Source organism: Camelina sativa, chromosome 20 (genome assembly GCF_030686135.1).
Source record: "Camelina sativa cultivar CO46 ecotype springtype chromosome 20, ASM3068613v1".
In the NCBI taxonomy this organism is placed as follows: domain Eukaryota; kingdom Viridiplantae; phylum Streptophyta; class Magnoliopsida; order Brassicales; family Brassicaceae; genus Camelina; species Camelina sativa.
This window is the reverse complement of record NC_141899.1, coordinates 28101124-28125368: the sequence shown is the minus strand read 5'-3', so window position 1 is coordinate 28125368 and position 24245 is coordinate 28101124. Positions and strand designations below refer to the sequence as shown.

General features: G+C 33.5%; 2 protein-coding genes, 2 long non-coding RNA genes and 1 pseudogene across 6 annotated transcripts; 3 read left to right on the top strand and 2 right to left on the bottom strand.

The window, feature by feature from the left end:
- Positions 1 to 11671: 11671 nt before the first annotated feature.
- LOC147919483 (uncharacterized) lies at positions 11672 to 12377 on the bottom strand. The gene is made up of 2 exons (XR_015592373.1): positions 12040 to 12377; positions 11672 to 11936 (listed from the first exon to the last, which is right to left on the bottom strand). It is a non-coding gene; the product is annotated as an uncharacterized LOC147919483 (long non-coding RNA).
- A 437-nt stretch (positions 12378 to 12814) lies between these two features.
- On the top strand, positions 12815 to 16745 carry LOC104771433 (THO complex subunit 5B). Of its 2 annotated transcripts, none has more exons than XM_010495953.3 (8): positions 12815 to 13266; positions 13359 to 13649; positions 13933 to 14272; positions 14349 to 14686; positions 14791 to 15050; positions 15349 to 15931; positions 16004 to 16138; positions 16228 to 16745. In XM_010495953.3, the coding sequence occupies exons 1-8, from the start codon at positions 13012 to 13014 to the stop codon at positions 16492 to 16494; spliced, it is 2469 nt and encodes an 822-aa protein (XP_010494255.1). In that variant the 5' UTR covers positions 12815 to 13011; the 3' UTR covers positions 16495 to 16745. The 2 variants fall into 2 exon arrangements, 1 of the variants encoding a protein (XP_010494255.1); XR_015593019.1 differs by having other exon boundaries at positions 12818 to 13266; positions 14791 to 15066.
- Positions 16746 to 16860: 115 nt separating this feature from the next.
- Positions 16861 to 18222, bottom strand: LOC104771432 (ABSCISIC ACID-INSENSITIVE 5-like protein 8). Its single transcript, XM_010495951.2, has 3 exons — positions 17365 to 18222; positions 17175 to 17276; positions 16861 to 17074 (listed from the first exon to the last, which is right to left on the bottom strand). Exons 1-3 carry the CDS (start codon positions 17869 to 17871, stop codon positions 17009 to 17011), a joined length of 675 nt encoding a protein of 224 aa, XP_010494253.1. The 5' UTR covers positions 17872 to 18222; the 3' UTR covers positions 16861 to 17008.
- Positions 18223 to 19203: 981 nt separating this feature from the next.
- Positions 19204 to 22174, top strand: LOC104771431 (disease resistance protein TAO1-like; annotated as a pseudogene). Its single transcript, XR_015592594.1, has 4 exons — positions 19204 to 19936; positions 20055 to 21149; positions 21230 to 21517; positions 21630 to 22174. The product of XR_015592594.1 is annotated as a disease resistance protein TAO1-like (transcript).
- Positions 22175 to 22316: 142 nt separating this feature from the next.
- On the top strand, positions 22317 to 23450 carry LOC147919482 (uncharacterized). The gene is made up of 2 exons (XR_015592595.1): positions 22317 to 23041; positions 23214 to 23450. It is a non-coding gene; the product is annotated as an uncharacterized LOC147919482 (long non-coding RNA).
- Positions 23451 to 24245: the final 795 nt, after the last annotated feature.

The window sequence follows — 24245 nt, the reverse complement described above, 5'->3', positions numbered from 1 at the left end:
TTTGTTTGTCTTGTTTAGTGTTTAAGATTGTATAATTATATTTTATTGTTGATTTTATGTTTTAACTTGCAACATACGTTACATACCGCAAAGAAATTTGATTTTTATACATCATATTAATTTGATTAATTTAACTAGATGTATATAAGTCTAATATCGATAGTGTTAACAAAATAAAGAAATGAAGTTTACCTGTAAAGTATCGAGTTAATGATATTTTAACTTTTTAATAGTTTAAATTCTTTAAAAGTAATGAATTGAAGTAAACTAAATAAAATTTATAAATTTGAATGTCTGGTTAATCAAAGCTCCCTACTCATTTGTTTTTAGAATTATTTTGGTTTCTTCTATAGTATAACTCTGAAAAATTTTCTTATTTTTTCAAACGATGTGGAACATTGTATACATATTCTTTTTTTTTTCATCGATTGAGTAATATATATCTATTTAAAAAAATTTGAATCACATCATATGCAAGAAAAATCAAATTTTTAGTAAATAAAAATGTTTTCTATAATAATTCAAAATAATTTATATAAGATCATATAAAAGTGAAAGGAGAAATCATATATTTATGTTTGAATTAGGTAGAGAGATTTATGGAAATTAGATAAATTTTGGAAATATTTTTTTTTTCAAGGACTTTCATGCAATTAAGTATAAGTTAAAGGGTAGGGGTGTCAATCGGGCTGGCTTGGCCTGGCCCGGCCCAAAACCCGCAAAGTCCGCTTATATTTGAGCCCGGCCCGGCCCGGCCCGAAATATTTTCGAGCCTATATTTTAAAGCCCGGCCCGATCCTGACAGGGTTACAGTGCTTTTCGGAATTTTTAGGGCTTATCTTACGATCAAAAAAATCAAACTTCTAAGTTTATAACATCTCTTAAAAATCAATGTTTAAAGGTACAATATAAAACAAATCAATCAAAATTTAAATAGATCATCTATATTCACTGAAACCAACTTAATCTAAAATAAAAATTTTTAAACCAAATAAATTTTTACACTTTAAGTCTTTAACCAAATAAAAAGATATATAATTTATATTAAATATCACAGATAAAGATTTCAGAAGTATTAAGTAAGGTTATTAAGTAAATATGAGAACTAAGATTAGAGTTTTAAATTTTATTACAAAAAATCATTAATCAAATATTGCAATCAAACAAAAATGTTAGCCGGCAAGTACAATTATATTTGTTTAAGGGTTTTTCGGGCCGGTCCGAGCACGATGGGTTAAGCCTTAAAAACCCTATAGCCCGAACGGGCAGAGCCCTAAAGACCCGATTTTTTCTGAACATATATTTAAGCCTGAGCCCGACGTTTTTCAGAACCGAACCGGGCTAGCCCGCGGACTTTGGCCCTAATTGACATGTCTATTAAAGGGTATAATATGTACTTCAAAAATATTAATATATATATATATATATAATATAACATGTTAAAAAAAAAAGATATTTTGCTATCACATGAAAATTTGAGAAAATAACGTGTTACAAAACGAAATGGCATGTGTTAAAAAAAACACGGCAACGAAGATTCTAAGAAAGATTGAAATCGAAAAAGAAAAAGAAGTAGAATAATACAAAACCTTATAATTTTGCTACCCCTCTCACAAAAGTACTATAGACAAAGGTTTTTTTTTTTTTTTTTTTGTCATCTGGTTTTATATTATAACTGAACAGATTACATCTGTTGAATACAAAAAAAGTGAAAACAAAGAAATCACTTAAACACTAAGCCCAAACAAGGGAAGCTAAGCTGGCAAGTAACACACTTCCAGAGACATAAGCCGGAAAGATACAAACTTCCGGAAACCAAGATACAAAGACTAAACAGCCTAGAAAAACAGGTCACTAAGGAATAAACAAAAACCAAAGTACTAAAACTGCCCAGCTGAATCAGAAAGAAACTCACAAGCTTTCCCGTAGAACCTGTAAACGCCGGAGAGTACTGATAAGACCGGAAGTGCCATAAACCATGATAGCACACCGTCGACAAACCATCATCAGCACTGGCAGGAACGAAAGCAAGCTCGAACGACATCAGAGAAACAGAAGCCACAACCATTCAGTCGCACAAACCCAATCAAGAGAAGGCGAGCCAAACTAGGGACAAAGAAGAAACCTTGAGATTCGACCTGAGACAAGCCAAAGAGGACTAACAGCTCTTACACGCGGACCCTCGTCGACCCAGCTTTAACCATCTACAGAATCAAAACTGGTGACCTCCTCGCAAGAGAACAGCTGAAAGACGAATCCACTACTATGCCTAAACCCAAAACCACAACTCAACAGAGCCGCTGAAATGAGCTAGTATTCAAAATAGAATTTTGGAAGATTTTGGAGGATTTATGAATTTTTGGATTTTAGGAGATTTTCATTGAGTTTTTAAGGTAGTTTGGTGGATTTGTTATTATTTTCTATTTTTGAAAAAAAAAATGTAATTTGATGAGATTTGGTGAGACTTTAAGTGGGTTTTAAGAAGATTGTCAAGTCCATAAACGAGAATATAACATAACAAAAAGACTTTTGGCAATTTGATCGTATAATTCAAAGATTTTTTGCTCTATTGCGGTTTTGTCTTGTTTTCTTTATACCTCATCACTATAGTCTACTCTTGATTAATGATAAATTAAAAAACGGTCTATTACGCAAATGAATGTGTCCGTCTCAACCGCTCCAACCATTCACATGTATTGTATACTAACTAGTCCTGGGCAATCGGGTACCCAATCGGGTTTCGATTCTACCCAATCGGGTTTTGGGTAAATCGGTATAAGACCTATAGATCCCATTCGGTAATTTACAAAAAATTCGGTTCGGTACGGTTAGTAACTGGCCAGGTTCGGAGCGGTTTTCTACTCCAATACAAAATCCGAAATAACCTGAAATTTTTCCAGGTTATAATCGATTCGGTTATTTTCAGTAACCAAAGTACTCAAATAACCGACTTAAACCCGAGATAACCAATTGAAATTATAAATACCCATGTAAATAACCAAAATAATCGATTAAACCATAGCCCATTCGGTAATTCTGCTTAACCCGAACCCTACCCAATACCGCTTTTATCGGTTCGGTTCCGGTACGGTTCTTCGGTACCGGATATTATGCTTAGAGCTAGCCTTAGTGGGTCAAGGTCTTATTAGGCCTTTAGGTTAAACGGATCTAAAACGGTGGCCCAATATACTTAAGTTACAACCCGAACCCGGACCGAAGTCCATTTTACCAAGGCCTCTTAACCGATTCGGTAATTCTACTTAACCCGAACCCTACCAGATACCGCTTTTATCGGTTCGGTTCCAGTACGGTTCTTCGGTACCGGATATTATGCCCAGGACTAATACTAACTTTGTAATTTTGTTTTGATATCAATAAAATTATTTTGTAAAAATTGTTTGTTTTACAAAACATATATATACAAACGATAAAAAAAAACAATAAAAAAACTCTACTTTGTGTCAACAAAATAACGGAAGATCTGATTTGTAACACAAATCCATAAATTTGCAACAAATAAACAAAACTAATATCTTTAGAAGCGATAAAAAAAATTGTAGTAAAAACTTAATAAACAAATTTTATATCATTTTGTGATTAGTAAAAATTAAAATTGTAAATCACATAACATAGTAAAAAAACATATTACATGTTAAGAAGTGTTCTAAAATTAAGTTTGATCTTTCTAAAAAAATGAATTTTCTTCTTTTCTTTTTTTTTTGCTGAAAAAAAAAATGAATTTTTTTTGGGTTAGATAGGTAGATAACCTGACTGGATTTATATAAAATTAAATTAAAGCACTCTATTGCATCATGCCCCCATATTCATAGCATCGGTCCACATATGTGCAGCTATTGTTGCTCTCCAGTTATTAGCATTAACTCTTTGTTGTTCTTGAGTACCATGAAACTCTTCAGACCATTGTTTATATTGACCTTTAGCTTTCACATCTTTTGTATCTCCCATTGTAGCTTGGAAACTAAAGCCATACTAAAGAAACAAAAAAATTTGTAAGCAACCATTAACTACGTACAAACGTTAAAAAGCAGAACAATTCGACAATAAACTAACAATATCTAAGACAAACATCATCTAAACGCATGAAAGTGACACAAACATTGAAACAGAACATGGAGATTAACAAAAGTAAATCAAGAGAAATATTCACTTTGACAGAAGAGAAATACAAGAGCGACGTGAAGTGATTAGGGGCGGAAGCTATAACGAGAGAGACGGAGCTGCGTTATGGACCGAGAAGATGCAAGCTGAGCAAAGGTGGAGTGTTGCTCTGTTTTGGGGTGAGAAAACAGAGTAACAAGAGAGAGAAGATGGTGATGATAAGACGTGGAGAAGAAAAGAGAATACTCTTCTTTATCAATCTCAAAGGCAAGTTGTCATACAATGGAGTACACAATCTCTATTTATGAAGTTGTAGATTAACACACCAAAAAAACAGCCCAAAGAAGTCAAAATTGTGGCTCAGAAAATATAACTCCATACAAGAGTATTACTCACCGTGAATTACAAAGTGGTGAATGAATTTGGTCACGTTACTCTGTTTTCTCACACCAAAACAGAGCAACATTCCACCGTAAATGAATTTGGTCACAATCACTATTACCTCTGTAACGAGAGAAAAGAAGAGAACAGAGAAAGGTACAGAGTACTATTACCTCAAAGGTTGACATATAGTTTGAACAAGACTTTCGATGCATGTAGCAAAATCGTAATTTGTTTTTTTTTTAACCAATCCTTCAAAACCATTCTCGAAGGTGGGATTGTTTAAATAGGATTTCCCTTACAAAAATGTATTCTATTAAGTCTCTCACAATCACTATTATGTTTTTCAAAAAAAAAAAGGATTTGGTATTGAATAACAATGAATTTGTTATGATTTTTGTAAATTGTTGATTACATAACAATGGATTGTGAGTGATTTTGAATGATTTTTAACAAATTTCATATTCAATAACAGTAGATTTGAGATGTGATTTTAAAATCACTAGTTGAATAACAATGGATTTGAGATGTGATTTTAAAATCACTAGTTGAATAACAGTGAATTTTTTAAAAAATCAGAAATCCTCCAAAATCATGTTTTGAATACACCCCCCTTAGTTTTATCCCACTGATATTTACACACAAAATATGACACAAGACTATATTTTTTATATAAATCCAGTCAGGTTATCTACCTATCTAACCCAAAGAAAATTCATTTTTATTTCAGCAAAAAAAAAAGAAAAGAAGAAAATTCATTTTTTTAGAAAGATCAAACTTAATTTTAGAACACTTCTTAACATGTAATATGTTTTTTTACTATGTTATGTGATTTACAATTTTAATTTTTACTAATCACAAAATGATATAAAATTTGTTTATTAAGTTTTTACTACAATTTTTTTTATCGCTTCTAAAGATATTAGTTTTGTTTATTTGTTGCAAATTTATGGATTTGTGTTACAAATCAGATCTTCCGTTATTTTGTTGACACAAAGTAGAGTTTTTTATTGTTTTTCTTTTATCGTTTGTATATATATGTTTTGTAAAACAAACAATTTTTACAAAATAATTTTATTGATATCAAAACAAAATTACAAAGTTAGTATACAATACATGTGAATGGTTGGAGCGGTTGAGACGGACAAATTCATTTGCTTAATAGACCGTTTTTTAATTTATCATTAATCAAGAGTAGACTATAGTGATGAGGTATAAAGAAAACAAGACAAAACCGCAATAGACCAACTATAAATCGTTTTGTATGCAAATAGAGTTGGACCCTAATAGTTTAGAGAAATACCCTAGAATAGCACTATTTTAGGTTTTTCTTCCAAATGTAGCACACATGTTTAAATATTCCTAATCTAGCATTTCTGAAATTATTGTTATTTATGTAGTTATTATTATATATAATTATTATTATATTCTACCGTATGCTTCATCTTCCACAATGTCTCAGAGAAGCCCCATGTTCGATTCACCGTCGTACTCCACCGCTTTTGTCGATTCCATCACCGGCTGGAGTATCTCCTTCTTCATCGTAACCACCTCTTCAACCTACACCGCCGGAACGATTTGCTTGTTCGAATCAGCATCATCTTCCACCACTTTCTCGTCGGAGACGGTTACGATAACGGCGGAGGAAGAAGAGATGTATCGATTGTAGAGATCTGGTAGACTGGTACGGCGGTTACGGCGGAGCGAATCCATATGGCGATTGATGAAGATGAATCGTTTAAAACAGAGTGTGGCGAGGTCAGTTAACATGTAGATCTGTTTTTTCAAATGCTTAGAACGCTTGTTCGATTCGTGTCTGATTCTTCTTAGCAAGTTTATGATGTGATGTAAAAAAGATTCAGAGTGTGTTTGATTTTGATAGTGAAGAAGTTGTGATTTTGCTTCATCTAATAGCTACGAATGATCCAATTTTACATTCTTTTTTGGTCTTTAATTGTTTCAATTCAAATGGAGAAATTAGTTGATAGAATTAATGTGATGTATTAGCTTGGTTCTCTTGCTGTGATAATTATTGAAGTAAGATGATTATTACAGATGAAGGTTGTGTTGCTCTAATGTTAAAGTTTTTAAAGGAGAGTTCATTTGCAAAAGGGCAAATCATGGTGGCTACGGTGTTAGTGTTAACGTCTTGTGATAATGAACTTGGTGTTCTAATAATTGTTCATGTTCTGGGTGATTCTTCAATTAGAGTTCAGATTCAAGGTAGGTATGAATCTAAAAGTCATGAGTTGTGAAAATTGAATTCATGAACTGATCATGCTGTTGAATAAGGTTTTCAGCTCTAAACTCAAATAATTGATGATATATATGATGGCAAATATTTCAAGAACAAAGCAGAGAGTTGATGATGAAGATGGAAAAATGGGCACTTGAGTGGAAGCTTGAGTTCATGTCATTATGGAAGACCTTCTTAAATTCAAGAATGCCTTCCTAAAATTCAAGAATGCCTTCCTAAAACCTATGGAATCCTTCCTATTTTTTTTTTTTCTAAATGTGTTTTTAAATCTCTTTATATGTGTTTTGCCTTATTGTATCACATACTATTCCATTAGCGATGTATAATGATTTGATTTTGTGCACATATTTGTGCTTTACAATAAATGTAGCAAATAGTAATAACTAGCATGATGTTTCATGAAATTAGGCCACTGTTCATGATTTGATGGATATTGAATTCACATATATCGATGTATTCATATTGATCCAGGTGAATCAAATTGTTTAGTCCGATTCAAACAAGTGTTCCTGAATTGTATAAAATCCTTCCCAAATTTCATATAATCTTTCCCGAAATTCAATCACAGTTAAAAAATAAAGTGTTAACATAATCATATGATGCAGAAACATCATACAAGTACGAAAACAACCTAAAAGGTTTTACAAGCATCATACAAGTCTAAAAATAGAGAAAATAAAACTGAATAAAGGAACATAATCCTACAAATTGTCAACACACACCTCAATATGTGAAAGAATATTCCATTAGTGAGGGGTAATGATATCATTTTTGTGAATATATGGGTGTTTACCAATATCTAAGCTTTTTATGAAGGTCAACCTTAAGTTCATCATGAAATCCAAACTTTTTATGAAGATCATCCTGAAGTTCAAGAAATATTTCCTGAATTTCATAGATTCCTTCCTAAATTTCCGAGGAGTGTTGGACGATGCATGTTGGGTGCTGATTTTTCAAGTTACAAGAACATGAGAAGGGATTATGCGAGCTATCAATAAAACTCAATATGGTAGCGTGTATGCTCCTTTTTTTTGTTTTTTTTCCTTTTAATGAAAGCCTTCCTTAAATTTAAGACATCCTTTCTAAATTTCTTGTAATTCTTCCTGAATGTTTGGTTTGGAATCTCAGGTCTTCACTTATTTCAGATCTAATGGTTTCAAAGGTTGAGGTTGGTTTGGAATCTAATTTCAGATCTAATGGCCTTCACGGTGTTAATCGCTCTTCGGATATTGGTTTGGAATCCTCTAAGAAGAAAGAGTGAGAGAGATAGCAATGTCACGATTTTGTTTTAATATAATTATGTTTTATTTTAGAGAAATACTCTCAAATAGCACACATCTAAGTTTTTCTTCCAAGGTTAGCACACACTTAAAAATATTCCAAAAGTAGCATTATTTACTGAATTAATATATATTATAAAATAATTATAATCTTTTATATTTTTGTTACCTCCTTCTCGACGGAAGAAACATATCCGCTCCGTCTCACAAACACACACAGATTCCACTCCACCACTGAGCTGAATCGAGGAAGAAGATGGTGAGGATCATTCCTATGGTGGCGTCCTCCATTCGGTCATCGTTCACTTGCTTCTCCTATGTAGCCTCATATCTCTCATAAAATCTCTCTCGCACTCTCCGTAATCATCCCTCCACCTTTACAGATATCGTTGACTACACTATTGAGATAGAATTGAGAATCACTCATTTTTCAATTGGTTAGTTAATTATAGAACTAGGGTTGTGATAAGCTGATGTATCATATTTCAATTGTAGTCATTTTTTATCATCATCTCATTAATTTCCCAATTAAAGGGAAATGACTTTGATTTATTTGTGTATTGGATTATGTGCATATGTGTTTGGGTTTATTTGAAATCATGGATCTGTCAGTAAGTTTGTTTCTAGATTTTTAGGAAAGATTCGAGATTGATTAGGAATAAGCTTGAAAAATTGTGTGTTTTCTACATTTTGATCTACCAAACATCATTTGGGTTTTTGTTGTAGTTAATCTGAATTTGATCTTTTGAAAGTAGAAACTATATGTCATGGAAGCTAGAATTAAAGGTGAAACTCAACAGTTCTATGGGTTTAGAGTTGTGGATCTGAGATCAGTAGGTAAAAAGAGTGAGAAGTAGGATTTGAATGATTGAAAATTGGATTGTGATCTCTTTGTCGCTATAAAATTGAATCATGATGGTAGTGAAACGTTGGACTTCAGTATTTTCCTACAGGGAACTCCTCAAGCAGCTCCTTGTCATGATGTCATGAAGGGAATAATTTTGAGTGAATGGTGAGAAATACTTGAGACATTGAGAAGAAGAGGAGAGTTGTTGAGGCAATAATGGTGGTGGTGATACTCATGTTTAATAGTCATTTTTGGCTTGCAGTTCGTCGATTATAGAGTGGGCTAATAATGTTGATGATGCAGAGTACATTGGTGGAGGATCTTCTGGTTCTATTCATCACCGTTTTTGAGATTTTTAGATATTTAGGAAAGGCTTCCTAAAATTCAAGAAGTCTTCCTAAATATTATGAAATCCTTCCTAAACATTATGAAATCTTTCCTAAATTTAGAAATAAAGATTTTAATATTTTTTCTATGTTTTTCCTTAATGTATCAGTTTGGTTCTTTTGTTGTAATTAATGATTGGAACAAGAAGCTTCATATAATCTTTCAACCACTGTGTTTCTGAAGATCATCTTGAATTTCAAGGAGATGTTCCTGAATATTTATTCTTCCTAATTTTGAATAAATGTGTTTCTAAATCTCTTTTTCTGTGTGTTTTGTTTCAATGTGTCAAATATTAGAAGATTAGTCCATTAGCAAGGGGTGATGATTTCATTTTTGGGCATATTCTTATGTAGGATATCTAAACTTTTTTATGAAAGTCATCATGAAATTCAAAAAATCTTTCCTTAATTTCACTAATTCCTTCCTTAATTTCATATAATCTTTCATGAAGTTCAGTTACAGTTAAAACAAAGTGCTAACAATTGTTCTGCGTCCTTTATGAATAATTTTCTTTGCACCTAGGCTTATTAAAGGTTTTTTAGACAATTCGTAAAGGTTTCGAGTACGAATCTTAGCAAATACCAAATAGCTCATCTTTTTATTTATTTTTATGAAAACAATCTTGAATTTTAACAGATCTTTCCTAAACATCATTCAATCCTTCTTAGAATAATTTATTATTGAATTATTCTTAAATTTAAATAATGGGGGAAAAAAGCTTAAAAATACCTCATCTATTTTTTATTTGGACGTTTAATACCTCGTCTTTTTTGGTTGGAAGAAAAATACATCATTTAATTAAAAGATGCGATTTAATACCTAAACTAATAAATTTTGTTAGTTTCATACCTACGTTTTTTTGACAAAAATATAATTCCGTTTTTACCCTTACTATATCAAATAATAATTAATTTTAAATAATATGACATTAATTTATAAGTTTATTTGCATTATTATTTATTTTAATTACAATTTTGTTTTACAAAAAAATACAATCATCTTCATCAAACTCTAATTCATGTTTATTCTCCTTTTTCGCTTTCACAGACTTGGTCATATCATTTAACATAAAATAAAATTAATTTTAATTCAAATACACTTATAAATTAATTAAAATAAAATTAATTTTAATTCAAATAAACTTATAAATTAATGTCATATCATTTAAAATTAATTATTAATTGATATAGTACGGGTAAAAATGGAAGTTTATTTAAATATTTAAAATAAAAATTTTAAAATAAAATTAATTCTAATTCAAATAAACTTATAAATTAATGTCATATCATTTAAAATTAATTATTAATTGATATAGTAAGGGTAAAAACAGAATTTTATTTAAATATTTAAAACAAAATTGTAATTAAAATAAATAATTTTAATTCAAATAAACTTATAAAGTAATGTCATATCATTTAAAATTAATTATTAATTGATATAGTAAGGGTAAAAACGGAATTTTATTTTTGTCAACAATTCGTAGGTATGAAACTAACAAAATTTATTAGTTTAGGTATTAAATCGCACGTTTTAATTAAATGATGTATTTTTCTTCCAACCAAAAAAGACGAGGTATTAAACGTCCAAATAAAAAATAGATGAGGTATTTTTAAGCTTTTTCCGCTTTAAATAATTGTGTTTCTAACTATCTTTTTGGAGTTTCCTCAATATATCAAAAGACTCCATTAGTAAGGGGATTTGTGCATATCCTAGTAGTGTTTACCAATATCCATGCTTTTTATGAAAGCCATCCTGAAATCAAATTTTTTTATGAAAGCCATCCTAAAATGCAAGAAATCTTTCCTGAATTTCGTGTAATCCTCATGAATTAAACACAATTAAGAAACTATAGCAATTCTTGTTGTCAAGAGTTCGGTTCAGGTGAAATAGAGTAAAACTGAGATATTTTAGGGATTTAAAAACAAATAAATGTTTCAACTTTATGTAAATCTCTATGAACCAATTACTAGAATTTCAAGGCAACAAAACTAAGATGATCACATATCAAAGGTTGAACCTCAAGATAAATCACAAAGCAACACTAGAATCATAGGACATTCCAATTGACAGTGTTAACAGGATTACAAGAGTGAAAAACCACAAAGCACGTCGAGAAACAACAAAAACAGCTTAAGAACATCAACAACAAAGAAACATAAACAATCATATTAAAATCAACAAATAATCATAAACAAAGAGGGAGAGATAGAAGTTCCAATGGAATGCGCAACAAACACAAACAAACCTTTTTGTTTTGTCATGTCATATTGTCGTGGTATTATTATACCCAAATATGCCTTTCTTATATAAGCATTAAGAAACTTATATAAATTTGTTAAGACGTGCCTTCAAGTTCGGTGTTCTCAAACTTATAAATGCATACAGATTTATGAAGTAGAGTGAGAGAAAACTAAGTTATAGACTTATGAAAGTTTGTGTAGACCGAGACTGTGAACAATCCACAGGAAATATACAAAAGGGCAAAACTACAAAAATCTGTAGTTAGAATGTACAATGAAAAGCTTTTGAATAACAGAACGCTTTGGAAGAAAGAAAGATGCACAAACAGACTTGAAATCTATTTTAAAAAAAAAGGATGAGTACACGAACAAGCTTTCCATTTGCCATCATAAACTGGTCCGCCACATTGAGAGAGAACAGTTCACTGTGAAATAGGAAAAATGTTTTAACAATTTCAGGATATATAGTTCATAACGTTTCTCATCAAAAAAAAAAATATACAAAGCAGCATAGCATGACACACAAACCATTGACACAATTCATCTGCCTAACCAGGCACACCATCAATCCATCTCAACCGAGTTTCATCGGTGGTGAATCGAATCTGTAGCACCGAGAAAGAGAAGACCCGGATTAGATAGATTGAGACAATGGCGTCAAATCATCTCTGTTGGGTAATACGATTTCCCATTTTAGAACCCTATCGTGTTCATCCTCGTCACCGTAATCACTCACCCTAACTTCCTTCCCTATTTCTCACAATATCTTCTTTTTGTACATATTTCAAATCAATCAATTTCTCTTGAAGCTAGAGCGTTCCCCATCGTAATCTGCTTCATTGTCTCTGATTAGAGTTTGTCGTCGTGAAAATGATTTTACAAATTTCAATTTCATAAAAACCATTGTCGAGAGAAACAGAGATTTTAATGAAATCTTTTAATATTTCAATGTTAAATAGAAGATTTAGTGCTAAGTTTGGAAAATAAGAGAATGTGTGCTAAGTTTGGAAGAAAAACTTAAATGGGTGCTATTTTTGAGAAACTCTTTTTATTTTAATAATATATAAATTTGTGCTAGTTTTGGAACTTTTAAATATGTATGCTAATCTTGGACTAAAAACTTAAATTGGTGTTATTTTTGTCAATTGCCCAATAGTTTATTATCCACACTGAAAACAGAACGGTTTAATCCATCGACAGATTTGTCCACCTCGACAGCGGTAACCATTCAGACCTAATGATTGTTTACGAAAATAATTATAACGAGTATGATTGGTGACAAAAACAAAGCGGTACAAGTGGTACCGCGCTTTAAGTTTTTACCAATCATAAAAACTTCATGTACGGCTTTTTTTCTTACAGTTTTGCACTATCTCCCGTTTACAACTTTTCTTCTTCACACAACTAAATTAAGGAAGTACATTTTTGTTTGTAATTAAATAGTTTAGAAAAGAAATCATAAATCCTGAGTAAGGGAGCCTGCCTGGGGAGAAATCGACAATGGAGGACGGCGAAATAGAAGAAGGAATGGTGACCGCTGACGAAATCCCGACGCCGGAAGTAACAACGACGGCGGAGACTACACAACCACCGCGAGAGCCAGGTAAATCTCCACTCGAGTTACTTCGAGAGAGCAAAGCCTCAGTAGAAGAAATCGTCGCGACGATGCTCTCCATGAAAAAAGAAGGAAATCACAAATCCGAGATTCGAGAACTCCTCACACAAATGTTCCTCAACTTCGTTAATCTTCGTCAGGTTTCTCTACCAATCTCTAGGGTTCTTCCTCCGCCTCTCTTTTTTTTCTTTTCTACACCAAACTTAGGGTTTCGTTCCTTCTCAATTCGCAGGCGAATCGCGCGATTTTGACTGAGGAAGATAAAGTGAAAGCGGAGACGGAACGAGCTAAAGCACCTGTTGATTTCACGACATTGCAATTACATAATCTTATGTACGAGAAGAGCCATTACGTTAAAGCTATTAAGGCTTGTAGGGATTTCAAATCAAAGTATCCTGACATTGACCTTGTTCCTGAACAAGACTTCTTTCGAGATGCTCCTGAAGCTATCAAGGATCAATCGCAATCAAGTGATAGTTCACATGTTTTGATGCCTAAAAGACTCAATTTTGAGCTTCATCAGGTAGGACTCAATCATTATCTCTGAAATTCATCGAAGCTCATCTCCATTGAATGTTTACGTTTGGTAGAAATGATTTGAGTGTTATCAGGACTTTATTGGTATAGCAGAAAGAGTTCTTGCAAAATAATCATAAAATGCTAAAAGCTGGTTTTAGTAGATGTTTTGGTTATTTTAGTTTCATGAATAATACGGCGAAAGAATATAGCGGAATCACTTTTCGGAAACATGTAAATGTGAAAAAAGTGATAAACTGTTCATCACCTTTATGTGTGTTTTGATTCAGAGGAAAGAATTGTGTAAGCAACGAGCGAGATTGGAGCAAAAGAAGAAGAGTTTACTAGAAACCATTGCAGAGCGTAAGAAGTTTTTGTCAAGTCTTCCTTTACACCTCAAGACTCTGAAGAAAGCATCACTTCCAGTACAGAACCAGCTGGATATACAGCACACAAAGAAACTGAAGCAGCATAATTTAGCTGAGCTGCTTCCTCCTCCGCTTTATGTTCTATACTCACAGCTCTTGGCACAAAAGGAAGCTTTTGAAGAGAGCATTGATTTGGAGGTAGTTGGGAGCCTTAAGGATGCTCAAGCTTATGCTAGACAACAATCGAAAAAAAAGGACTCAGGTAAGTTGCTTTTAATACTTACTTTGTTCTCTAATACTGAAACGAAAGGAATACTAATTTGGTATTGATTCTTCAGGTATGTTGAATAATACAGAGAGTTCTAGGCTGGAGGACGATGGACCTGATGACGATGATGATGGACAAAGGAGAAGAAAACGACCCAAGAAACTTACTAGCAAAGAAGGTTCTGACAAGACAGGATTATATCAAGTTCACCCTCTCAAAATTTTCCTTCACATATATGATGATGAGATGCCTGATGCAAAATCCTTCAAACTTGTCATTCTCAAATTTGAGTACCTGCTGAAGTTGAATGTAGTATGTGTTGGTGCTGAAGGCTCTCAGGATGGACCAGAGAAAAACATCTTTTGTAACTTATTTCCAGATGATGCTGGACTTGAGCCTCCTCATCAGGTAACTTTTCGTTTTGGTGTTTCAATTTTCTACATGTGGCTTTTGACGACTTTACTTTTATAAAGCATACTCAATTCTCTTCGTATGGCTGGTCTTCCATACAGTCGACCAAGCTCATCCTTGGCGATGGTCAGGCATTTGATGAGAACAGAACTTCAAGGCCTTATAAATGGGTACAACATTTGGCGGGAATTGATATTTTACCAGAAGTGTCACCAGTTTTACTAGGCGAAGAAGCTCATAACACTGACTCAGCTAAAAGTGATGCGTTTGTGCCTAATCTTTCATTGTATCGCCAGCAGCATAGGGTGCAAACAGTTCTGCAAAGAATACGCTCGCGGAAAAAAGCGCATCTGGCTCTTGCGTGAGTTCACCACTCTGTATGTTTTCCGTCTTAGTTAAAGAACACAATGCAAAGAACTACAGAAAATTTGTAGGTTTAATAGTTTGGTTTTAATAGCTTAGTTTAAGAAACACAATCCAAAGTTCTATCAGCATATCCTTCGTACAGTTAATAGTTTGGTTTTGTCAATAACTTGGCGGTCAACAATTTAATCTCCCTGCAGCATTGTCGATTTTGTGATAAGAGCTTCCATAGGTAATCATTTCTGTTGATATGTTTGTTTTTTGCTGAATACTTTGGAAACTTCTACTGGCAACAGGGAACAGCTTGGTTTGCTTATGAAACATGAGTTACCAGTGGTGAACTGCGAAGATGCTCCGTGGGCACTCCATAAGGTTCTCTGTGCTTTGGATTCCTGGTTACATATACGACCTTCAGCTAGTAAGTCATGCTCTCTGACTCTGAACAGTGTGGAACAAGTTCCAGAACCTATGGAAATCGATGTAGATGGAAGATCTATTCCTGGAAAGGAAGATCTTGAAAGTATACGGGAAGATGGAGAACTTCCCTCTTTGGTCACAGCGGCTGCTTCGTTAACCAGTTCCAATCATACCCCATTGAAAGTATCTAGTCAAGCACGGTCAAGGCAGTTGGCCTTGATGACAAAGAACCTAGATTCTCCAGTTATCAAAGGAAAGTCACCAAGTTCTAAAATATACGAAGATGATTTGGATCTTGTTTTGGACGATGATAGTGAAGTAGATGAGCCAGCCGGAAGAACTGAGGCGCATGTGGAAGCGTTGTGCCCTGATAATACATGGGTGGATTATGGTGCGAGAGAGTTTGCGCTTGTGCTCTCCAGGAAAACAGATGGCGGAAAATTGTGGAAGTTAGAAGCAACGGTAACTTCTAAGAACGCTGTCTTCCCTTTGTCTTTTTCATTCTTAAGTGTTAAAATTGAGTTGTATTGGCAGGTCTATATTAGCATGGAGTATCCTCTTCGACCTCCTTTGTTTTCTCTGTCTCTCCATGCTTCTTCGTCGTCAGGAAATGACAATGGGACAAATGAAAGTGACCATTACAACGAACTTCGAGCAATGGAAGCAGAAGTAAGTGATACGCCCAGTAACATATACTAATCTTTACTCGATGACACCAACAATATAGCATCTAAGTAACCTTTTTTTGGCGGTATCAGGTGAACCTTCATATGTTAAAGATTATTCCTTCAGATCAAGAAAACTATCTCCTATCTCATCAAATCAGATGCTTAGCAATGTTGTTTGACTATTACGTGGACGACCCATCTTTAGATTCCAAAAGAGGAACAGCGACAACTGTGGTTGATGTTGGTTTGTGCAAGCCTGTAGACGGTAAGCTTCTTGTGAGATCATTCAGAGGCAGAGATCACCGGAAAATGATCTCATGGAAGGGCAGAGGATGTGCATCGGGTTATCCGTGCTAGAGATTACATTGCCGCCACTCACTTCTCTATATTATCTTTCCCTGGTGGTACAAACAAAGTTTTTTTGCATGTCTGGTTCCACATTTCACCGTGGCACATTTATTTTAATTTTATTTTATCGTTTAAACCGTTATTAAGGATTAAGGATTTGTTTTTCAAACCTCAGGAACTACTTCTCTGGTTAATGTATCCATAAACTTTAACATACATTTTTGTAGCTTATATTGTTAATAAAATCCTGCATCAAACAAGATAAGGATTTGTATTTCAAACCTCATGAACTACTTATCTAGTCCAATAAAATAAATTTTAAATTTTTGCCGAGACCCATGAGAATTCGATCATTGGGGACATTCACCAACAAGATGTCAAACTGATTAAGAAAATAGCTTATATGTTAATTGTTTGGGCAAAAGTTAAAATTATACCCAACATTCATAAAAATGCAAAAACAAAACATGATGAACTAGATAAACTTATTAAGTTATTATCCTCCAGCTCCAGTCTTCTTGATTCACATAATGTCCGATTTCGTTCTCCTCAGCTTTCTCTCCGGTCTTCCTTGAAGTTGAATCATTCCCTTGCGTGTGATATAGATATACACATAAAGTTAGAAAAAAGTTTTGAAGTTAGATGTGGCAAATCTTTCAATTGATGTACCGGTTAGAGAAATAAATTACCGGTTCGGTTTGCATTTTCCGCATATCTACTTGTTCTCTTAGTAGCTCTTGGTATTTCTTCTTTAAATTTTCAAGTTCAAGTTCAAGCTCCATAGTTTTAGCCTAACATGGCAAATGGAGAAGTTTGGTACGTCTAAACTAAATCAATTAAACTGTATAGATAAAAAGATATATCAAACATTTTGTTTACCTGCTTCCGAGCCCGTGATCTCGCTGCTGATTCTCGGTTCTTTATCTTTCTTTTCAGTTTTTTGTCATCGATTTTATTCTCTGGGGCGATGGCATTATCAATCTTCCTACCCCTTGTAGTACTAGTACTACCACTAAAAATGTTCGGAGATGGTGAGAGTAATGAAGACGTGCCATCGATATTTTGCATCTTATTTAATATTGGAAATGGGTTAACCGAAGAACATGCTATGGCTCCACTAGGATTTGTCGCAACTCTTGGGATCAAGCTTCTCTTCTCAGCTTGCACAGTTTGGTGTTGGTGTTGTCTTATTGAGCCTTGTCTCTTCAACCCCTCTTGTGTTTCTTCAGCACTAGATATATTCTTAACCAACTCATCCATGTTCATTGACCCACAGTTTTTCCCTAAGCTGGTCTGAAACTGATCTACTGTCCATGAGTATATCGATCCTTGTCGGCTAACCGGCACATCATACACCAAGTTTTTCAATCTCCAGTAACTATCCATTTCACCTGACACAAATGACAAATCCGAGCTTTTGTCTAGACAGTTGGCGTTGAAATGTAAGAGGTTTTGTTGTCAAAATCATACAAAACAGAACCAAATGAGTAATTTTAAAACAGAGGAAGAGAGAGATGATCAAGATAAAATATTTATTTTCTTTCTCAAAAGTTTCAGTTCACCAAAAGAGTAATATGCATTTATAGGAAATCTAAGTAAGTAATTTAACTAAAAAGTAAATCAAAATATCTATGCTAAGTAAGCACATGATCCAGATGAAATAAGAAAATCTGGAGATAAATTAAATAAATGATCTGACAAAAGAAACATTTTACAAATAAAAAGGTCTATTATAGGAGCAAATAATTTGTATAATCATTTCACTCTATATAAGTAGTTAAAAGTTAACTTAGAAAATATAATAAATATCTAGATAAGATAATTATTAATTATTATTTTTCATTTTCTATAAATCTTTTGTCATATATCTTTATTAAAAAAAAAATTAAAGAAATGATAGATGATTTACAGTTATAAATAAAAACTTATAGATAATCTTCTATTTTTGTAAATAACATGCAATATTTAGATTTAATTAATAGAGGTTTATGCAATGATGATATTTATACTTTTTTTTTTTCAAACTGATGATATTTATACAACTTAGTAAATTACTATGCTATATTTCAGGGTAATAATTAATCTACTCAATTAAGATTGCCTTAAATATAAATCTACAATATGATGATCACAAAGAAATATAAAACAAAAATATGATGATCCCAAATAAATATAAATCGGAATTATGAAAACTAATTATGTACAGAAAAGAGTCTTTTCTTATGAGAAACCTAAACTATAGATTTTTATTGTTTTTTTTTTTTGTTGTTTTTCATTGAAAATTGGCTAAAACCCCAAAAACAATATTTTCCTTCTTTTTTTTTTTGGTTTTTTTCTAAACTCTTGAATTGGATTATGGATTAAAGGAAAAAAATTTCTAAAACGAAAAGAAAAATAAACCATTTCCAGTTTTGTCACACCTTTTGTATAAAGTTTAGATTTTGGAATTTTTTAGTCACTACTACTACTTCCATGACATTGCTTGTGAATTTCCCGTTGCCTATTTGCATCAATAAATCTAATTTCATGACTTGTTCCAAAGAAATAATGTCTTTGAATATAATGTAATTGTTAAAGAAATTACTTTTTTACTTTTTTTTTTCTAAAGAGAAATCTATGAACGAAGCTTCCTCTCTTGCTAGTTGCGAAGACTCTTCAGTCAATGGGGTCAACGTCAGTAGAGAAACTTATCAAAAAAAAAAAAAAAAACATATTCTCAGTCAATGGGGTCAACGTTAGTTTGTAATGTATATACATAGTCTCCTTTGCAACTTGTGATCCTCCTCCACATAGCTCTCTTTAAGGATCTGTGATATTCACTCATCTCTCCAGCCATACTTGCTAATGGATTCTTCTTCTTTTTGCCTTACCACTGTTGTTGCTGCAACAATAGGCTTGTTCACGCTTTTTAAAAAACTCAGACTCCATCAAGAAGATGACAATGAAACGTCATCACCACCTTCATCTCCTCCATCTTCTTTATCTCTTTCATCACCTTTGAATCGCATCTGGACACACCATGTCTTTCCAAGCTTCCGAGGAGAAGATGTCCGTAGAGACTTTCTTAGTCACATTCAAATGGAGTTTCAAAGAATGGGTATCACACCATTTATTGATAATGAGATCAAGAGAGGAGAATCCATCGGTCCTGAACTCATTCGGGCGATTCGAGAATCCAAGATCGCAATTATCTTACTCTCGAGAAACTATGCTTCTTCGAGTTGGTGTCTTGACGAATTGGCAGAGATTATGAAGTGCAGGGAAGAACTGGGTCAAATGGTGATGCCTGTTTTCTATAAAGTGGATCCATCTGATGTAAAAAAACTAACTGGAGATTTTGGGAAAAAATATTCAGAAAAACATGTGTCGGTAAAACAAAACAGGACATTGGGAGATGGAGACAAGCTTTGGCAAAAGTAGCCACAATCGCCGGTTACCATTCAAACAACTGGTTCGTTGTTTTCTATTTCCATTTAAATTATTTCTAACAAACATCAAAATTTATATATTTATAGCTTTTCTATAATTGTTTAATCGATGTAGTGATATCTATCTTCTAATATTGTTAGGGATAATGAAGCGGCTATGATAAAAAAAAATATCTACTGAATAATTCAGTATCATCAAGTGATTTCGACGGGTTGGTTGGTATGAGAGCTCATTTGGAGGTGATGGAACGATTGTTATGCCTAGAATCAGATGAAGTGAGGATGATTGGGCTTTGGGGTCCTTCTGGGATCGGGAAGACCACCATTGCTAGAGTTGTGTACAACAATCTCTCCAACAGTTTTCAACTGAGTGTCTTTATGGAATCTATCGAAGCAAAATATACAAGACCTTGTTCCGATGACTACAGTGCAAAGTTGCACTTACAACAACAGTTTATGTCTCGAATAACCAACCAGAATGATATGAAGATTTCTCATTTGGGAGTTGTTGAAGACAGGTTAAAAGACAAGAAAGTTCTTGTTGTTCTTGATGGTGTGGACCAGTCGATGCAACTAGATGCCATGGCGAAAGAAACTTGGTGGTTTGGTCCCGGGAGTCGGATTATCATCACAAGTCAAGATCGAAAGCTTTTTAGGACACATGGGATTAACCATATTTACAAAGTGGATTTTCCACCACCTGACGAGGCTCTTCAAATCTTGTGCACGTATGCTTTTGGTCAAAAGTCCCCTAAAGATGGTTTTGAAGAACTTGCTTGGGAAGTTACAAAACTTGCGGGTAAACTCCCTTTGAGTTTAAGGGTTATGGGCTCTTATTTTCGAGGAATGTCTAAGCAGGAGTGGCAAAAGGAACTACCAAGGTTAAGAACTAGCCTTGACGCTGATATTCAAAGCATTTTGAAGTTCAGTTATGATGCCTTAGATGACGAAAAAAAAAAAATATTTCTTCATATAGCCTGCTTTTTTAATCGTCAAGTGATTGAGAGAGTGGAAGAGCATCTTGCAGAGATGTTCTTGGATGTGAGCCATGGGCTTAACGTATTAGCAGAGAAATCTCTCATCTCTATAAAATTTGGATGTCTGATAACCATGCATGATTTGCTAGTCCAACTAGGTAGAGATATAGTCCGTAAACAGTCTGCTCGTGAGCCTAGACAACGTCTATATTTGGCTGATGCAAGAGAAATTTGTGCAATGCTCACTGTTGATGTAGAAGTAAGTTTTGACATATCTCCCAACAAATCGAGTTTATTTGATAATGAACCTATCTCTTACTATTTTTGTTCCTTTTTCAGGCTAGAAGAAGTGTCATAGGCATAGATTTTGAATTTAGCACCAAGGAAAATTTGCTTATAAGTGAGAGAGCCTTGCAGGGAATGACTAATCTCCAATTCTTAAGATTCAGGGGGGATCATGAGACATCACATCTACCATGTGGTTTAGAGTATATGTCTCCAAAACTTCGATTACTAGAGTGGATGTGTTTTCCGATGACATGTTTGCCTCCTACTTTCAACTCAGAGTTCTTGGTCGAACTAGGGCTGTGTTCTAGCAAACTTGAGAAGTTGTGGGAAGGAATTAAAGTAAGTAACTCTTGGTCTCTTCAAATTTTAAAATAAGTTGTTTTTCCTTAACATACAGTAGTTTTCGTAATTAATTACTAAAAGCATGTTCTTATTATTTGTCTGTGGACAGCCGCTTCCAAATCTCAAGTGGATGGATTTGAGATCGTCTAAAAACTTGAAGGAGCTTCCTGATCTCTCAACTGCCGCCAATCTTAAGGAATTGAATCTAGAAGATTGCTCCAGCCTGGTGGAGCTCCCCTCTACTAGTGGGTATACCAAAAATCTTCAGAAATTGAATCTTCGTAATTGCTCAAGTCTGATCAGTCTTCCCTCTTTCATTGGAAGTTCCACTAATCTACAACAGTTAGATCTCGGTAGATGCTCAAGTCTATAGAGGTTTAGTGCCTGCATACTTCACTCACCGAGCTGCTACTGGAGGTTCTCTGACAATCGAGTTAAATGAGAAGCCTCTTCCTACATCCATGAGATTTAAAGCTTGCATTTTGCTGGTTAATGAAGGTGATGACGAGACTTGCTCTCTTGTTCTTGTTACGTGTAAACAGAGCACGACTATACTATCACTACAAGAAAACATAGTGAAATCCTACCAAATTTCCTACCAAAATTTTAGTAGAAAAAATTTTCTACAAAAAACTTACGATTATTCTACAAAAAGAAGTTGTCGAAATTTCCTACAAAATATATTCATAAGAAAATCCTAGAAAAGTTTCTACGAAATTCCTTCGAAACGTAGAATCGTAGGAAAATTTGTAGGAAAATAGAAGCAATTAAATAGGAAACGCAGCCGAAGGAATTTGGTAGGAAAATTTCCTTCCAATTTCCTATGAAAACTGTACCGAAGCAATTTCGTAGGAAACTCGTAGGAAACATTTCCTTCCAAATGCCTTTAAAATTTATTTCCTACCAATTGAATGAATGTTTACCACCAATTTCCTACCAAATGTTTTATGTTTTAAACTCATTTACTTATAAATTAAAATCTCTTACATTACTTTACATTCACAAAATAAACTTTTTAATCTATATACATGTAAATTTAAGATAATTTATTTATATATTTATTTTATATTTACAAAATATTGTATTAGTCTATTTACTTACTTTTTCAAACATATGTTTCATTATGTTTTTCTTTTCTTTCCTTATGTTTTCCACTAAAATTTATATTATTTAAACTTTCTCACACTAATAGAAGAAATATATATTTACGTAAAGGCATATATATTTGTTTCTTTTTAAATTTAGGGAACAAATAAATAATTATTAATACTGCCAAAAGCCCAAAACAAAAAAAAAAGAGACGGTGAGATAAAAAAAATCAGAAGGACAAAGATCTCATCCCTTCGTCTTCTTGGGGAATCAAAGAAGCGTAAGAAAAAAAAAAGCTCAGATGCAAAGTCATCACAATAGAAACAGAAGCACATGCTCAGCTTCACCACTCTTCTTTTTCGTCTTCGCTGCCGTCGCTCTTCCGATCTGTTTTTTCGGTTTACTCAGCGAGATCTCTTCGCTTCAGTTATGGTGTGTTCCTCTTTCTCGAATTTGTTTTTTCATGTCATTGTTTTCTGTTTGTTCTGAGATTTGATGATGATGAGATGATTCACTAATTGTGTTTTTTCATATCTCAATTCTATCTTAGCTTCCCGTCACCTTCCTCCTCTTATATTTCAGATCTAACTTTTTTTTTTTCCAGATCTCGCCGCCATTAACACTTGTCTATGCTTAAAAAGTAAATCTTATGATTCAACAAAGAAAGAAGAAAGAGAAGAAGATATTTGGTGATGGATGGACAGTACCAGAGATGGTGGTGGAGGAGAGCGGCGGAGGAGAGCGCCGGAGAGAATTATAATTGTTTTTGGTTTATTTTGTTTTAAAGAAAAAAAAATTGTAATTCTATTTAATTAATTTAATAAAACTCTTTAATTAACAATTATTGTTTTTTTATAAAATTTCATTTAATTTTTGAAATTAATGAATTAATTTTATTTTTTAATTAGTAGGAAAATGGTAAGAATTACTTGGTAGGAAATAGTAGGAACTTGTTTCTTACTAACATTTTGGTAGGAAAACTGTTAGAAAGCGTCTTTCCATTTTTCTACAAAATTCTTACGAAAATGTTTTCGTAAGAAATTGGTAGGAAATTCCCTACTAAATTCCTTCCAAAACTGATTTCCTTCAGGCTATTACCTCCATTATTTTTCGTAGGAAAATGGTAAGAAATATGTGTTTCCTTCCAATTTCCTTCAAAATCTGCTGTAGGAAATCCCCATGTTTTCTTGTAGTGTATGTGACATTTTTACAGAGCATCTGCACATATTCAAAGTCGAAATGGAGGTGACTTCCAGCGAGCTTGTCTTTGAGTTCAAGGTGAACCATAACGATTGGAAGGTAGGACAATGCGGGGTACTCCAACTCTCGGAGGTCCCTTGATGAATCATAAAAAGGCGATTTCAGTGACACACCCTTGATGAAACTGCTGTCTATGCCAAAGCATTGGAGACGGTCACTACAATTCAAAAGCATAATGAGAGAATCAAGAAGAGGTAATCTAATCTACGTTAATGATAGATTCTGTACAATACTAAGGGAATTTGGAAGCACTGCGCATCTGCAAATTTTAAGATCTTCTTGTCTTTAAAAAAAAAAAAAAAAATCTTCTTGTCTTCTTTGAGGATTTCAAATGTTACTTTACCCTCTAAGTCACAAAAGGTCATGTCTATCTGCA

Excerpts from the sequence above, each read along its gene's own strand:
- LOC104771433 (XM_010495953.3), top strand. The coding sequence starts at position 13,012 with ATGGAGGACGGCGAAATAGAAGAAGGAATGGTGACCGCTGACGAAATC. Across the intron at positions 13,267-13,358 it reads ACTTCGTTAATCTTCGTCAG|GCGAATCGCGCGATTTTGAC; the intron begins GTTTCTCTACCA and ends CTCAATTCGCAG. Across the intron at positions 15,932-16,003 it reads TGTGGAAGTTAGAAGCAACG|GTCTATATTAGCATGGAGTA; the intron begins GTAACTTCTAAG and ends TTGTATTGGCAG.
- LOC104771432 (XM_010495951.2), bottom strand. The coding sequence starts at position 17,871 with ATGGATAGTTACTGGAGATTGAAAAACTTGGTGTATGATGTGCCGGTT. Across the intron at positions 17,277-17,364 it reads GATCACGGGCTCGGAAGCAG|GCTAAAACTATGGAGCTTGA; the intron begins GTAAACAAAATG and ends TTGCCATGTTAG. Across the intron at positions 17,075-17,174 it reads GGAAAATGCAAACCGAACCG|GGAATGATTCAACTTCAAGG; the intron begins GTAATTTATTTC and ends ATCACACGCAAG.